The sequence below is a fragment of the Nycticebus coucang genome, chromosome 6 (assembly GCF_027406575.1).
Source record: "Nycticebus coucang isolate mNycCou1 chromosome 6, mNycCou1.pri, whole genome shotgun sequence".
In the NCBI taxonomy this organism is placed as follows: Eukaryota; Metazoa; Chordata; class Mammalia; order Primates; family Lorisidae; genus Nycticebus; species Nycticebus coucang.
This window is the reverse complement of record NC_069785.1, coordinates 112,039,733-112,056,852: the sequence shown is the minus strand read 5'-3', so window position 1 is coordinate 112,056,852 and position 17,120 is coordinate 112,039,733. Positions and strand designations below refer to the sequence as shown.

General features: G+C 44.3%; 1 protein-coding gene across 1 annotated transcript in view; it reads right to left on the bottom strand.

Annotated features, from left to right (window-relative positions):
* Nucleotides 1-16,520, bottom strand: part of CUL5 (cullin 5) — a 132,783-nt gene extending 116,263 nt beyond the window's left edge. The window contains exon 1 of the mRNA XM_053593822.1: nucleotides 15,904-16,520. Coding sequence (XP_053449797.1) covers nucleotides 15,904-15,927 — 24 coding nt within the window. The 5' untranslated portion in view covers nucleotides 15,928-16,520. The remainder of the gene's footprint in view (nucleotides 1-15,903) is intronic.
* Nucleotides 16,521-17,120: the final 600 nt, after the last annotated feature.

Genomic DNA, 17,120 nt, shown 5'->3' with positions numbered 1-17,120 from the left:
CTGAGGCAAGAGAATCGCCTAAGCCCAGAAGCTGGAGGTTGCTGTGAGCTGTGTGACGCCATAGCACTCTACTGAGGGCAATAAAGTGAGACTCTGTCTCTAAAAAAAAAAAAAAAAAAAAAATAGCCAGGCATTGTGGCGGGCTCTTGTAGTCCCAGCACTCGGGAGGGTAAGGCAAGAGAATCACCTAAGCCCAAGAGCTAGAGGTTGCTGAGCTGTGACACCATGGCATTCTAAACCAAGGGTGACACAGTGAGACTCTGTCTCTTAAAAAAAAAAAAAAAAAAAAAAAAGAAAAGAAAAGTGACAACTGCAACAAAATGTAGCCAGGTGTTGTGGCGGGCGCCTGTAGTCCCAGCTACTTGAGAGGCTGAGGCAAAAGTCTGAGGTTGCAGTGAGACACCATGGCACTCTAACCACGGTGACAGCTTGAGACTCTGTCTCAAAAACAACAATAAGAGTATCAAATATGTTTGTGAATATGCAGAAGCTATCAGACGATCAGAAGTTAGAATAGCTATTTCCTTGAGAAGAGGGTTACAACTTAGAGACTGGAGAGGGCAAGAAGAGAGGGGGCTTTAAAGATACTGTTAACATTCTATTTCTAGATCTGGATGCTCACTATTATAGGTATTTTACTTTATCAAAAATGCATCATGGTGGTGCCTATACCTCAGCAGATATGGCATCAGCTACATACACCCAGGCTGGTAGGTTTGAACCTGGGCCGGGCCAGCTAAACAACAATGACAACTACAACAACAACAAAAAATAGCTGGGCATTGTGGCGGGTGTCTGTAGCCCAGCTACTCGGGAGGCTGAGGCAAGAGAATCCCTTAAGCCCAAGAGTTTGAGGTTGCTGTGAACTGACACCACAACACTCTACCAACATAGTGAAACTCTGTCTCACACACACACACACACAAAAATGCATTGAACAGTACATTTTGTGCATTTCAATACACAAGCTGTATTTTTAAAAAGTTTCCTTTTCCTGTGGCTCAAAGGAGTAGGATGCCGGTCCCATGTGGCAGGTTCAAACCCAGCCTCGGCCAAAAACTGCAAAAAAAAAAAAGTTTCCTTTTACAGCCAGGCGCAGTAGCTCACCCCTGTAATCCTAGCATTCTGGGAGACTGAGGCGGGTGGATTGTTTGAGCTCAGGAGTTCGAGACCAGCCTGAACAAAAGTGAGACCCCGTCTCTACCCAAAATAGAAAAACTGGCTCGGTGTTCGTAGCACAGTAGTTATGGGGCCAGCCACATACACTGAGAGTGGTGGGTTCAAATCTGGCCTAGGCCAGCTAAACAACAATGGCAACTGCAACAAAAAATAGCTGGGCATTGTGGCAGGCGCCTACAGTCCTAGCTATTTGGAAGGCTGGGGCAGGAGAATCGCTTAGGCCCAAGAGTTTGAGGTTGCTGTGAGCTGTGACACCACAGCATTCTATCCAGGGCAACATGATGAGACTATATCTCAAAAAAAAAACAAAAAAAACAAAAAGAATGAATGAAAAATAGAAAAACTGAGGCAAGAGGATCGCTTGAGCCCAAGAGTAGGAGGTTGCTGTGAGCTATGATGCCACAGCACTGTACCCAGGGTGACAGCTCGAGACTCTGTCTCAAAAAAGAAAGTTTCCTTTTAGGGCAGTGCCTGTGGCTCAGTGAGTAGGGCGCTGGTCCCATATACCAAGGGTGGCAGGTTCAAACCTGGCCCCGGCGAACTGCAACAAAAAAATAGCTGGTCGTTGTGGTGGGCGCCTGTAGTCCCAGCTACTTGGGAGGCTGAGGCAAGAGAATCGCTTAAACCCAAGAGTTTGAGGTTGCTGTGAGCTGCAACGCCACGGCACTCTACCGAAGGCAAAATAGTGAGACTCTGTCTCAAAGAAGAAAAACAACCAGAATGTAGATCATTGAAGTCTCAGCTCAAATTTCACTTCAGAGAGGTATTCCTAAAGCAACCTAAGAAAATGCCCTCCTGGGGCGGCGCCTGGGGCTCAGTGAGTAGGGCGCCGGCCCCATATGCCGAGGGTGGCGGGCTCGGACCCAGCCCCGGCCAAACTGCAACAGAAAAATAGCGGGGCGTTGTGGCGCGCGCCTGTAGTCCCAGCTGCTCGGGAGGCTGAGGCAAGAGAATCGCGTAAGCCCAAGAGTTAGAGGTTGCTGTGAGCCGTGTGACGCCATGGCACTCTACCCGAGGGCAGTACAGTGAGACTCTGTCTCTACAAAAAAAAAAAGAAAAAAGAAAATGCCCTCCTGGATGGAAACAGAGGCTCATATCTGTAAATCTAGCACTCCAGGAGGCCGAGACGGGTGGATTGCCTGAGCTCACGAGTTCTAGAGCAGAATAAGCCAGAGTGAGACCTCCTCTCCAAAAAATTAGCTGAATGTTTGTGGCAGGCACCTATAGTCTCAGCTACTTGGGATGCTGAGGCAAGAGAATCGCTTAAGCCTAAGAGTTTGAAGTTGCTATGAGCTATGACACCATAGCACTCTACCAAGGGTGACAAAGTGAGACTCTGTCTCAAAAAAAAAAAAATAAATAAACCCAAGAAAATGCCCTTTCTCCATTCCTCTCTGTACATTCAGAGCCAAGGTACTGAGCTGGTAAAAAAAAAAACACTTTGGCTATGAGACCGAAGTTCTCATTCAGACTAAACAGAATTTTTTTTGGCCGGGGCTGGGTGTGAACCCGCCACCTCCAGCATATGGGACCGGCACCCTACCCGCTGAGCCACAGGCACCGCCCTAAACAGAATTTTTTTAAAACCACAAAGCTATGAGATCTGGCTGAAATGTGAACATGTTAACAAGGCAAGAAAATTCAACAAAACATAGGCAAAAGCAGTATTTGGGGGAAAAATTATTTTCTATTGCAAATAAATAAATTAATGTCTATACCTTTCAAATACTTGATTATAGTGTTTTTTATAAGCAGTGTATTACGTTACTTTACTATCAGTATTTACTCATGAGAATATAGACCTTAAAGTCTAAGAACCTTGCCTATGACATTCACTAGTCTATGATTAACACTTAGAATAGCTTCCAGCACAGAGCAGAGGCTCAGATTTTTATGGAATGAACAAACCCCAGTTACTCAGACCACTTACCCCTTGGTATCACTTACACGTACTCCATGGATTTGACCCATGTTTTGATATAAACTGTATCTTGCTTTGTTTAGAGTACATAAGGTACCACCTACTTCCCCAACCTACTGTACCAAGACAAGAGCCAAAGGGCTTTTAGTGACACAACTGCTTTCACGAAGACCCTAGGCAGGCATGTTGGCTCACACCTGTAATCCTAGCAGTTAGGGAGGCCAAGATGAGAAAATCGATGTTTTGAGTGCCAGAGTTTGAGACCAGCCTGAGCAACCTGGTGAGAACCCTCTCAGAAAGAAAGGGAAAAGGGAAAGAAAAGAAAGGGAGAAAGAAAAACTAGACAGGCAAAACAAAAAGAAAAACTAGCCAGGCATAGTGGCCTGCAGCTATAGTCCCACCCTTGGGAGGCTGAGGCAGAAAGATTACTTGAGCTAAGGAGTTAGAAGCTGCAGCAAGCCATGATGATGCCACTACACTCTAGCATGAGCAAGACCCGGACTCGAAAAAAAAAAAAAAAAAGGAATGTATTAATTTGCATTCCCACCAGCAGTGTAGAAGTGTTCCCTTTTCTCCACATCCACACCATCATCTCTGGTCTTGGGATTTTGTGATATGGGCTAATCTTACTGGAGTTAGATGGTATCTCAAGGTAGTTTTGATTTGCATTTCTCTGATGATTAAAGATGATGAGCATTTTTTCATGTCTGTAGGCTGTGCGCCTGTCTTCTTCAGAGAAGTTTCTCTTCAAGTCCCTTGCCCAGCCTGTGATGGGATCACTTGTTCTTTTCTTGCTTATACGTTTGAGTTCTCTGTGGATTCTGGTTATTAAACCTTTGTCGGAGACATAACCTGCATACCTTCTCCCATTCTGAGGGCTGTTTGCTTGCTTTACTTACTGGGTTCTTGGCTGTGCAGAAGCTTTTTAGTTTGATCAGGTCCCAGTAGTGTATTTTTGAAGCTGCTTCAATTGTCCGGGGGGTCCTCCTCATAAAATACCCAGACCGATTTCTTCAAGGGTTTTCCCTGCACTCCTATAATTCCTCTACTAGGTATATACCCAGAAGACCAAAAATCACATCCTAACAAAGATATTTGTACCAGAATGTTTATTGCAGCCCAATTCATAATTGCTAAGTCATGGAAAAAGTCCAAGTGCCCATCGATCCACAAATGGATTAATAAATTGTGGTATATGTACACCATGGAATATTATGCAGCCTTAAAGAAAGATGGAGACTTTACCTCTTTCATGTTTACATGGATGGAGCCGGAACATATTCTTAGTAAAGTATCTCAAGAATGGAAGAAAAAGTATCCAATGTACTCAGCCCTACTATGAAACTAATGTATGGCTTTCATATGAAAGCTATAACCCAGTTATAACCTAAGAATATGGGGAAGGGGGGGGAGGATGGGCAGAGGGAGGGTGATTGGTGGGATTACACCTGCAGTGCATCTTACAAGGGTACATGTGAAACTTAGTAAATGTAGAATATAATTGCCTTAACATAATAACTAAGAAAATGCCAGGAAGGCTATGTTAACCAGTGTGATGAAAATGTGTCAAACTGTTTATAAAACCAGTGTATGGTGCCCCATGATGGCACTGATGTACACAGCTATGATTTAATATTAATAAAAAAAAAAAAGAGTGAGAAAGGGAGAGAGAAAAGAAAAACCTCTCTGTCACTAGACAGATGCCTAGTCTTCTCTTGATAGACCTTCCAGTAGTCTAAAATTCTCTTCCTCTAATGCACAGAAAAAGGACTGATTTCTCAATTTATCCTAAATTGTCACTTCCTTTTAGTAGCTTTAATTAATATATATCACCTCCATTATGGGTTTATGGGAATTGCACTTTTTTTTTTTTTAAATCAAGATCCCACTGTGTCACCCTAGCTAGAGTACAGTGGCATCCCGATAGCTCACTGTAACCTCAAACTCCTGGGCTTAAGGGATCTGCCTCAGTCTCCTAAGTAGCTAGGACTACAGGAACATGCTAGGGCACCCAGCTACTTTTTCTATATTTTGTAGAGACAGGGTCTCCCTCTTGCTGAGGCTGGTCTCAAATTCCTGACCTCAAGCAATACTTCGGCCTTGGCCTCCCCCAGAGCTAGGATTATAGGCATGAGCCACCATACCTAGCCAGTAATTACACATTTGTTTGCACAGATCATGAAAACATTCTCCCATTTAAGTTTATCAGATAGTTTTATAGTCACTTAATCCACTATTGCCACTCCTATTTCTACCCATGACCAACACAGATACTCCTAGATTTATTTTCTCCCTGGTTGTGTCCAATGCAACTGTGCCTCTAGGGTAAGACACTGGAAAGAGAGAAGGTAGCCCTAAGGCTCATGCCCCTGTGCCCTTTAAAAGAGGGTAATTTCTACCAACCCAGTGAAAACTGACAATTGGGGGCGGCACCTGTGCCTCAGTGAGTAGGCCACCGGCCCCATATACCGAGGGTGGTGGGTTCAAACCTGGCCCCAGCCAAACTGCAACAAAAAATAGCCAGGCATTGTGGCAGGTGCCTGTAGTCCCTGCTACTCGGGAGGCTGAGGCAGGAGGATCGCCTAAGCCCAGAAGCTGGAGGTTGCTTTGAGCTATGACGGCACAGAACTCTACTGAGGGTGATAAAGACAGACTCTGTCTCCAAAAAAAAAGAAAATTGACAATTGGGTTGAAGCTCTCATTTATGTTAACTAGACATATTAAAGAGAACTCTCCAGTTATGTACCTTAACAACATTCAAATCATGGTATTACATCCATACTATTTGACAACCATGTTCCCAACTCAGTGCTTTCACACATGACTTCTCCTAAGTATGTACACAAATGACTCCCTTGCTTCATTCAAGTGTTGCCTCAAATATCTTCTCAGAGGCTTTTTTTTTTGACACAGAGAATCACTATGTTGCCCTAGGTAGAGTGCCGTTGTGTCACAGCTCACAGCAACCTCAAACTCTTGGGCTTAAGCGATGCTCTTGCCTCAGCCTCCCAAGCAGCTGGAACTATAGGTGCCCACCACAATGCCCGTGTATTTTTTAGTTGTAGTTGTCATTGTTGTTCGGCAGGCCCGAGCTGGATTCGAAACCGCCAGCTCCGGTGTATGAGCTACAGGTGTTGAGCCTCAGAGGCCTTTCTTGACCATCAAAAGGCAAGAGAAGGCGGCACCTGTGGCTCAGTGAGTAGGGTGCCCGTCCCATATACCGAGGGTGGCGGGTTCAAATCCAGCCCAAGTCAAACTGCAACAAAAAAACAGCCAGGCATTGTGGCAGGCACCTGTAGTTCCAGCTACTCAGGAGGCTGAGGCAAGAGAATTACCTAAGTCCAGGAGTTGGAGGTTGCTGTGAGCTGTGACGCCGTGGCACCCTACCGAGGGTGATAAAGTGAGACTCTGTCTCTACAAAAAAAAAGGCAAGAGAATCGCTTAAGCCCAAGAGTTTGAGGTTGCTGTGAGCTGTGACGCCGCGGCACCCTACTGAGGGTGATAAAGTGAGACTCTGTCTCTACAAAAAAAAAGGCAAGAGAATCGCTTAAGCCCAAGAGTTTGAGGTTGCTGTGAGCTGTGAGGCCACAACACTCTACCGAGGGCAACATAATGAAACTCTGTCTCAAAAAAAAAAAAAAACACCCGTCACTCTCTATCTGATTGTCCTTCTTCATAGTATTTATCACAATATGACTTGCAGTATATATTTATTTGCTTATATGTTTATTAGCTCCCTTCCTCACAAAATGTAAGTTATACAAAGACAGAAGTTTATCTACCTAGTACACCATTATCTAGTTAAAATTGGAAAATACTAAATTCTTCTTTAACAAATAAACTTATTTTCCATAGACTTAATGACTCTTTATTTTGGGAGACAGTCTCACCCTGTCACCCGGGTAGAGTGCTGTAGCATCATACCTCACAGCAACCTCAGACTCTTGAGCTCCAAAGATCCTCTGGCCTAGCCTCCCAAGTAGACTTAATGACTCTTGTTATGGTTTCAATACACACAATGTTACTAGCACAAATGCCCCTGACCCACGGCCATCTCTCAAATCAAATTTTGTTTGCTTTTTTTTTTTTTTGCAGTTTTTTGGCCAGGGCTGGGTTTGAATCTGCCACCTTTGGCATATGGGGCCGGCGCCCTACTCCTTTAAGCCACAGGCGCCACCATCAATCAAATTTTGAATACACATAAAATAGAAGTAATAATTTTATGTGTAAGAGTCAAAATTAGATTGAGAGCTTGACTATATCACTGCTGACATATTTTTAAAATATTTCCCATTATCTATGGAACTTTATTTCAAATTCCATTGGAGGCTCTTCACAATCTGACCCTGACTTTCCTTTTTTTTTTTTTTAATATATATATATTTTTTGTAGAGACAGAGTTTTACCTTATCGCCCTCGGTAGAGTGCCGTGGCGTCACACAGCTCACAGCAACCTCCAAATACTTGGGCTTAAGCGATTCTCTTGCCTCAGCCTCCCGAGTAGCTGGGACTACAGGCACCCGCCACAACGCCCGGCTACTTTTTTGTTGCAGTTTGGCCGGGGCTGGGTTTGAACCTGCCACCCTCGGCATATGGGGCCGGTGCCCTACCCGCTGAGCCACAGGCGCCGCCCCCCTGACTTTCCTTTTGCTCTTATCTCCTACCATTTCCCTGTCCTCTGGGCCTCTACACTGCAACAATTCCAAAGAACACCATCCATACAGAATGTAACAGCACACAATCCTACTTACAGTGCAGTCAAACTAATCTAGTCTCCATTCCTACCAAGTTTTCTAATTGCCACCTAGAAAAAGTCTATCTATTATTCAAAATCTAGCTCTAATGCTTTCTTCATAAAACTTTCCTTGATCGGGCGGCGCCTGTGGCTCAGTGAGTAGGGCGCCGGCCCCATATGCCGAGGGTGGCGGGTTCAAACCCAGCCCGGCCAAATTGCAACCAAAAAATAGCCGGGCGTTGTGGCAGGCGCCTGTAGTCCCAGCTGCTTGGGAGGCTGAGGCAAGAGAATCGCGTAAGCCCAAGAGTTAGAGGTTGCTGTGAGCTGTGTGATGCCACAGCACTCTACCTGAGGGTGGTATGTGAGACTCTGTCTCTACAAAAAAAAAAAAAAAAAAAAGTGACACTCTGTCTCTACAAAAAAAAAACAAAAACTTTCCTTGATCATCCTACCAGAAATTATTTCCTCTGGCTGTGAGGAATCATATAGTAGCTGGTAACATACCTGAAATTTTTGCCTTATAGTAAATCATTAGTACTTTTAATTTCCTTTAATATGTGGTACAGTCCCACAAAGCCTGGACACTGTTTTATGTGTCTTTGGATTCTTCATGGTATCTTGCATATAGGTGTCCAATAAAATTTTAATATTGAATAAATTCTACAGACACTTTGAATCACTGCTTTGTACTTCCATTTTCTTTTCTCTCAAAGGATAAAAGTTTCCCCTGAGAAAATTTCAATTTAAAGTTTGGATTCTCTTGTGGGTTGGTTATATACTTCTGCCTCCCCCTCACTAGATCAAATTAGAAGGAGTGAGAGAGTTACAGTTAGTTATTAGAAGGAAGAAAATCTCCGCATCTTGCGGCATGGGAGTGAACCAACAAATAACCAGTCAGGATGGGGAGGAGGGGGAAAAGAGAGAGAGAGGAGAGAGACAGAAAGAAACACTAGTTAGTTATTAGTGAGAAGACCCAGCTGGAAAGATCCCAAAGAATTCAAACCATCAAAGGTATCTGAGCAGGAAAGTGATATGGTGAGAACTATGTTTTGGTCTAGAGCTCTGATCAGAGAGCTAAGAGATAAAAATAGTGAAATCATGGCAGTTAAGACTGCCCCAGGAAAAAGTATCAAGATAGAAAAGGGCTGAAGATTAAATCCTGACAAATAATTATATTGAGGGGAAGGAAGGGAAGTCAATGAAAAACAAGTGATTTGAGAGATAGTAGGCCAAAGACAGAATAATGTCATAAAAACCAAAAGACAAGCAGAGGAAGTGAGCAACAATATCAGAAAAGAGGATAAAAGTTATCAGAGAAGAATCTCATTTAGCAATTAGGAGGTTCCTGGTGCTCTTAAGACTGACAGCTTCAATATAATTGGGTGGGGGTGGAGGGTGAACCCTATCACATTAAGTTAAGAAAAAAGGTAAAGAACTATAAAGGCAGAAAGCTGCTTTTCCAAGAACTGTGACAGTTAATGAAGAGAGAAAAGGGCAAACTTTGAGGCAGAAGCAGAATACAGATTAAGTTTATATGAGGAGACACAAGAACTTTTTCTTATAGGCATAGATGTGAGAAAAAAGAAAACTGAAAAATTAGGGTGGGGGGAATGCCACCAAGTCCTGGGGAGAAGATGGGAGACAGCATGGAAAAGAGGAGAATATGGGACAAATAAGAATAAAATGTGTGGTACTAAGCAAGAAAAAAATTTTTTTTGGTACAGACAGAGTCTCACTTTATCATCCTCTGTAGAGTGCTACAGAGTCACAACTCTTAGCAACCTCCAACTCCTGGGCTTAGGCAATTCTCTTGCCTCAGCCTCCTGAGTAGCTGGGACTAACAGGTGTCCACCACAATGTCTGGCAATTTTTTTGTTGCAGTTTGGCAGAGGCCGGGTTTGAACCTGCCACCCTACCCACTAGGCCAAAAGCGCCACCCCCGAGCAAGAAAATTAATGGCACTTCAAATACCAGGGTAATGTGCTAAAAATTGAGAGGTGAGGCTCAGTTTAAAAACAAAAGATTCAAACAATTACTGTTTGGAGTAGGATAAATCTGAACTAAAAGAAAATTAGTTGGGCGGCGCCTGTGGCTCAGTCGGTAGGGCACCGGCCCCATATACCGAGGGTGGCGGGTTCAAACCCGGCCCCGGCCAAACTGCAACCAAAAAATAGCCGGGCGTTGTGGCGGGCGCCTGTAGTCCCAGCTACTCGGGAGGTTGAGGCAAGAGAATCGCTTAAGCCCAGGAGTTGGAGGTTGCTGTGAGCTGTGTGAGGCCACGGCACTCTACCGAGGGCCATAAAGTGAGACTCTGTCTCTACAAAAAAAAAAAAAAAAAGAAAATTAGCACTGAGGGTCCAAATGATAACCACCAGAAAAAGAGCAAGCAGAATATGTTAGATCTAAAACAGAAGATGAAATTATAACAGCAGCCAGGATTACTGGCTCACACTTGTAATCCTAGCACCTTGAGAGGCTGAGGCAGGTTTGCCTGAGGCCAGAAGTTTGAGACTAGTTGGGGCAAGAGCAAAACCCTGTCTCTACAAAAAATAAAAAATTAGCCGGGCATAGTGACATATGCCTCTAGTCCCAGCTACTTAGGAGGCTGAGGCAGAAGGATCACTTGAGACCAGGAGTTCGAGGTTACAGCGAGCCAGGATAATGCTACTGCACTCCAGCTTGAGCAACAGAGTGAGACCCTGCCTCATAAACAACCAACCAACAAGGAAAAAACCTCCACAAATTCCAATATGTAAAAAAACAAGGTGGTAGTTTTACTGCATTGGTTTCTCACTCACAAAGCTTACATCAAGAAAGTTTTGACCCTTTCAAACATACTGGCTATCCCTCTGAACTCTGTGTCATACACAGGTTTAAACTTTATCCAAGTTACTGGTAAACAAGGTAAAGGCACATACTTTCGGCAGGACACAAAGGCCTCCCATTAGGACTGATGATGTTTTATCATTCATCACTCTTCAGGCACAGTTGTTTAACTGATAATAATGCAAATTTTAACTGTATTCTCATCTAGCCCACATTTCATCATTCTGACTATAGGACATGACAATTTTGTCAAATATGCTTGGTGAAATGTAATTGTACAGTGTCAAAGATATTTTTCTAATGAACCTATTAATCTTGTCAAAAAAGGAAATAAGACTAATCTGACCACTCCCCAGCCAGCCCAGTCTCTGTTCAAGGTACTACCAGCTGGAAAGATCCACCTTGAATTTAAATAATCCTACAAATTATGTTATAGATCTACCCCGCAAGAGTCTCACTACATTTCTCCTAAAAGAGAAACTTCAATCTTTCCATTCTATGATTAGCTACTTTTTTTTTTTAGATTTTTTATTTTATTTTATTTATTTCTTTTTTTGTGGTTTTTGGCTGGGGCTAGGTTTGAACCCGCCACCTCCAGCATATGGGACCAGCGCCCTACTCCTTGAGCCACAGGCACCACCCTGATTAGCTACTTTTTAATGTAAGAGTATATTTACCACCCCCCTCCCATCCTTGGTCTTATATTCTGCAGTTCAGTTACCTGAAGTCACCCACCATCCAAAAATATTAGACATAAAATTCCAGAAATAAGAAGTCTTAAATTGCAGCCATTCTAGTAGTGTGATTAAAATTCCCTGCCATCCTCCTCTGTCCAGCATATCCATAACTGTATACATTACTTGCCTGTTAGTCGCTTAGTAGCCCCTTGTTTTCAGATAAGAAAATAACACAGTACATATAGGCTTTGGTACTATCTGTGATTTAATGTATCCATGAGGATCCTGAAACATATTCTTCCCCACCCCAAGTTTGGGGGAGAATCTACTATATAAGGCAAACCACTGCCTCCCAATGAGAGGAAAAAAAAGTTTTCTGGCCAACTTGAATATAAAAATTTACGGTGACACACAGACAAAATAATCAAATGTCTATTTATAATGTCCATTATTGCAGTTATAGATATACTTGAAATCACATACTACATAAAATAATATTTAAAAAATTCGGCTTCATGCTAGGCAGGGTGGCTCACACCTGTAATCCCAGCACTGTGGGAGGCCGAGGAGGGATAATTGCTTGAGCTCAGGAGTTTGAGACTTGCCTGGAGAGTGAGATCCCAACTCCTAAAAAAATGAAAAACCCAGCTGGGTGCCATGGTGAATGCCAGTAATCCCAGAGGCTTCAGGAGGCTGACGCAGCGGGATGCCCACAGCTCAAGTATGAGATTGCAGTGAGCTATGACGCCATTGCACTCTACTCGGGATAGGGTGGGACTCTGTCTCAAAAAAAAAAAAAAAAAAAAATTTGGCTTCTTCTCACAGCCAACATATCATAAAACAATTTTTTTTTTTTTTGGCAGTTTTTGGCTGGGACTGGGTTTGAACCCGCTACCTCCAGCATATGGGGTCAGCGCCCTACTCTGTTGAGCCATAGGCGCTGCCATAAAACAATTTTATTGAAAAATTTCCAGTGTATCTTTGGCAACTGCCTTGATATTCACTAGAGCAACTGACTCACTTACCAATTTATTTCAAGGCATTATCACTTCCCTTTTATTTATAAAAGTTGATTGAGATACGGTACCTTTTTAAATCTTTTTCGTTGTTGTTGTTTGTTTGAGACACAGTGAGTTGCCCTGGGTAGAATGCCATGGCATCACAGCTCACAGCAACCTCTAACTCTTGGGGTTAAGCGATTCTCTTGCCTTAGCCTCCCAAATAGCTAGGACTACAGGCACCCGTCACAATGCCCGGCTATTTTTCTTGTTGTTGTTGCAGTTGTCATTAACACACCAGCCCTGGTGTACGTGGCTGACGCCCTAACTGTTAAGCTACAGGCGCCGAGCCCCTCAGTGCCCATTTGTAATATATTCAGGCATGTTTTCATTCTACAGTTGTGTGCTACAGATACAGATTCACAATCTTTACAATGTAAGTACTTAACAAAAATTGACCAAAGTAGCTTCAGATTTCTATCACCTCCAAACAATCCTTTGTGAGCCTTTGTATGGAGTAAAACAGTGACTTGTTCTTTTCTGAGAGATAATTTTTGGGGACAAAAAGTTGCCTCGTATCCAGGTAATTAACTAGTCAAAATTTCATGAAGTGCCAGGTGTGCTGGTTCACGCCTGTAATCCTAGCACTCTGGGAGGCGGAGGCGGGTAGATTGCCTGAGCTCATAGGTTGGAGACCAGCCTGAGCAAGAGGGAAACCCCGGGCGGCCCCTGTGGCTCAAGGAGTGGGGCGCCGGTCCCATATGCCGGAGGTGGTGGGTTCAAACCCAGCCCCGGCCAAATTAAAAAAAAAAAAAAAAAAGAGGGAAACCCCATGTCTAAAAATAGCCCAGCTTTGTGGTGGGTGCCTATTATCCAACCCACTTGGGAGACTAAGACAAGAGAATCGCTTGAGCCCAAGAGTTTGAGGTTGCTGTGAGCTGTGATGCCACAGCACTCTACCAAATGTGACAAGTAAGACTCTGTCTCCAAAAAAAAAAAAATTCACAAAGAACCAGGAATACAATTCTTGCTTTAATACATTTCAGTTAGCTTAAACACATTTCAATTAATAACATCACTTATGTTAAGCAGTAGCTGATGCCTATATAATCCTAGTACTCTGGAAGGCCATGCAGGTGGATTGCTTGAGCTCACAAGTTTGAGACCAGCCTGAGCAAGAGGGAACCCCATCTCTACTAAAAGTAGAAAAACTAGCCCACCATGGTGGTGGGCACCTGTAGTCCCCGCTACTCAGGAGGCTGAGGCAAGAGGATCACTTGAGCCCAGGAATTTGAGGTTGCTATGAGCTATGACTTCATTGGCACTCTAGGTTGAGGCAACAGAGATTCTGTCTCAAACAAATACATATACACATACACACACACACACAGAGATACATTAACAGGGATCTTCAGAAGTTAAACTAATTTTCTTTCTGAACTAATGATTTAGAACTTTGCTATACTAGTATAAAAGAGAAGGCAGAAAGAGATGGGTTACTCAATTCCTGTGATTTAGTTTTTTTAAATCAATAGTAGTTCTATTAATTTATTGTATTGTGGTGGTGCCTGTAGCTCAGTAGGTAGGGCACCAGTCACAAACCAGGCTGGTGGGTTCGAACCCCGCCCGGGCCAGCTAAAACAACACTGACAACCACAACAAAAAAAATAGCCAGGTGAGGCTCTGCGCTGTAGCTTAGTGAGTAGAGAGCCAGCCACATGCACCGAGGTTGACGGGTTCGAGCCCAGCCCGGGCCTGCTAAACAACAACTGCAACCAAAAAATAATAGCCAACATTGTGGTGTGCACCTGTAGTCCCAGCCACTCAGGAGGCTGAGGCAAGAGAATCACGTAAGGCCAATAGTTTGAGGTTGCTGTGAGTTGTGATACCACTGCACTCTACCGAGGGCAACACAGTGAGACTCTGTCTCGAAAAAAAAAAAAATTATTGTATTGTGTACTAATCAAGTGCCAGGCACTGTAGTAAATATTTTCTTTTCTTTCTTCTTCTTTTTTTTTTTTTTTTTGAGACAGTCTCACTACATGGCCCTGGGTAGAGTGCTGTGGCATCACAGCTCACAGCAACCTCCAACTCCTGGGCTTAAGCGATTCTCTTGCCTCAGCCTCCCAAGTACATGGGACTACAGGCACCTGCCACAATGCCCAGCTATTTTTTGTTGCAGTTGTCATCGTTGTTTAGCTGGCTCAGGCTGGGTTCCATCCCACCAGTCTCACTGTATGTGGCTGGTGCCATACTATCCTATGGGCACGGAGACGTGTTTTAAATATTTTCAATACATTAAATCATTTAATCTTCACAATGCTCCCACAAAATAGGTGTTATTGGTAATTCTCTTTTACTGATAAGGAAACCTGGGCCCAAAGAGTTAAGAAACTTGCCCCCCCCAAAAAAAGAAACTTACCCCAAATCATAAAGCTTATATGTCATATGTTGGAGTTATTTTAAGATTGTCTAGTTCTAGACACCCCCCCACCTTTTAAAAGACATACTGTATTGTCCCTTGGAAAAGTTGGTCTCTGTGTTATAGAACAGTCCCATGTATTAGTATCAATGGTCTATGGAAGACATGTTGGTTAAGTTCCAGTACATTTTAATTTCTTTTCTATTATCCATCCACGTTGTCTCAAGACACAACGATGGGTCTGAGGGAGGGGTAGTTCATCCTTTGTATTTATGTTCCCTGAGCTAATCTGACTTCCATTTCTGTGAGTACTTTTAAGGCAATAGATCCCCCCTACATCCACAAACACAGCTCCATATCTTATTCGTCTCCAAACTTTTTAACTGATGAAGAATCTGCCCCCTCTAGGCCTAGATTTCGATTTCGTTGCCATATAAAACTAACTTTAAATGTTTTCTGCGATAAGGTAACTTTTCTACCCGCTAAAACGATGGTAGCACTTCTTAAGTTGTCATCTGGGGGTTGTGTCCTGTAATGGGGATGGGGGTTGGGAAGAAGATTCCTAAGGAAGAAAGGGAAAAATATGAACTCAAGAATGGGAGAATTATGTGGGAAGGTGTAGCACGCAGAAGGAGGAGAAAGGAGGTGGAGAGAAAGGCATTCCTGTGTGACTTGGAACTTCGTGCAGATAGAATGAGGACAGAAATGGAGGAGCTTGGGGTCGATTCACTGAAACCTGCTAAGCAGCATTTTCTTGGATTTCCCTTTTACGCGTCCTAGACGCTCGTTTCAGAAGAAACAGAGACCTAAGAGTACTACTAACGCCCCAATCGGTCAGGGCTCAGCACGACCATTCATCTCCCCCCTCGGCCACAGCTAGTCCCCTGGACGCACCGGCCCCCGCCATCCCTCACCCGGGTTCTCACACACCGGTCAACAGGCGGGAGGGGCGCCCCGAGCCTGTCGACCCCAAGGCCACAGACCCGCGCCCCGGTCCTCGGCGGCAGCCGCCGCTGCTTCCCTTCCGGTGGACAACTCCCGAACACTCCTACATCTCGCAGCCGAACCTGAACCGAGGCTCTCCCGAAAGCCGAACCGAACCCGCCGCTCACGTAGGACAACCCAAGCTGCGGCGAGGGTCTTACCTTTAACAGATTAGACGTCGCCATGTTCCTTCAACTTAGACTCTCGCGAGACGACGCGAGAATTCGCAGTGCTCGCAGCCAGGCCGCAAGCGAAGGCCGGAGTTCCCAGCCGGGCCCACGGGCCCCGCGGCCCGCACCGGGGATGTGGTGGGCGCCGCGGCGGCGTGCCGACAGCGCTGGCCTCGTCCAGAGCACGCGGAGCTTCCTCACTCTTTCCCCCTACATGGTCACCGGAGCTTCCCCACGCGAAAGAGCTCATGCAGGCGCTCCGGGAGACGGGAACGGAGAATGGTGAGACGGTAACTGGAGCCGACCTGACTTGGAAGAGGAAGCATCGGCCTACAGACCGCCCCCACTCCTTCAGATTAGCCCTTGTGGTTGCTTCCGCAGTGCCCACCGGCAACGAATTTAGCACGGTTCAGACCCGGCAGCTCAGGGTCCGCGGCCACGTCACGTGACGCGGAGGGCGGGTACGCGCCCGGGAGCGAGCGTGGGAGCCTGGAAGCCTCGGTGGGTTGGGAGGCGGCGGAAAGGACGGACGCGCGCCCTCTTCTGGCGAGACCCGGCGTCTCCCCTCACCTCCCAGCGTTAAGGGAGATAAATTACTTGAAATGCTTATAACGGTTGTCTTGGGTAAGTATTGACGAATAGAATGGGCCCAGTTAATGCAGAAACGTCTTTTATAAGACACGTTTCTATTCAAGATTTCCTGTCACTTAGATATTCCATAAAATATTGTTTAGAGAATGAATATTAATCTTTAATTTCCCGAAAGCACATTATCCTAGAACATCTTAATAAGGCCACAAGTTTTATCCCTTTAGACCACAAACCACTAGCCAAGGGAAGAGCATATAATTTATATGTCGATTTACAGGATAGTGGGCATTGCATTATGATGCTTACAGTATTCATGCATTCATAATATGTACAAATAAATAAGAGTCGGGTTAAAATAAAGCAGAAAAGAAGAATGACCCTACTTAAAGAATCCAATTAAGGAGGTAATAATTTGAGCACTTTTACATACTGGGCACTGGAATACGTGTGAAATAGAAGATTCTTGCCCTTTTGGAGCTTGTGATCTAATTAAGAGTCAAATATTACTTAATTGGAGTGATAAATACTGCAAAGAAAAATCCAGTGTGTGTATGATGGGAAAAGGGAGTTGTTATCCTAATCTCCATCCACACAAGCTACACATCCCTTACAAATGG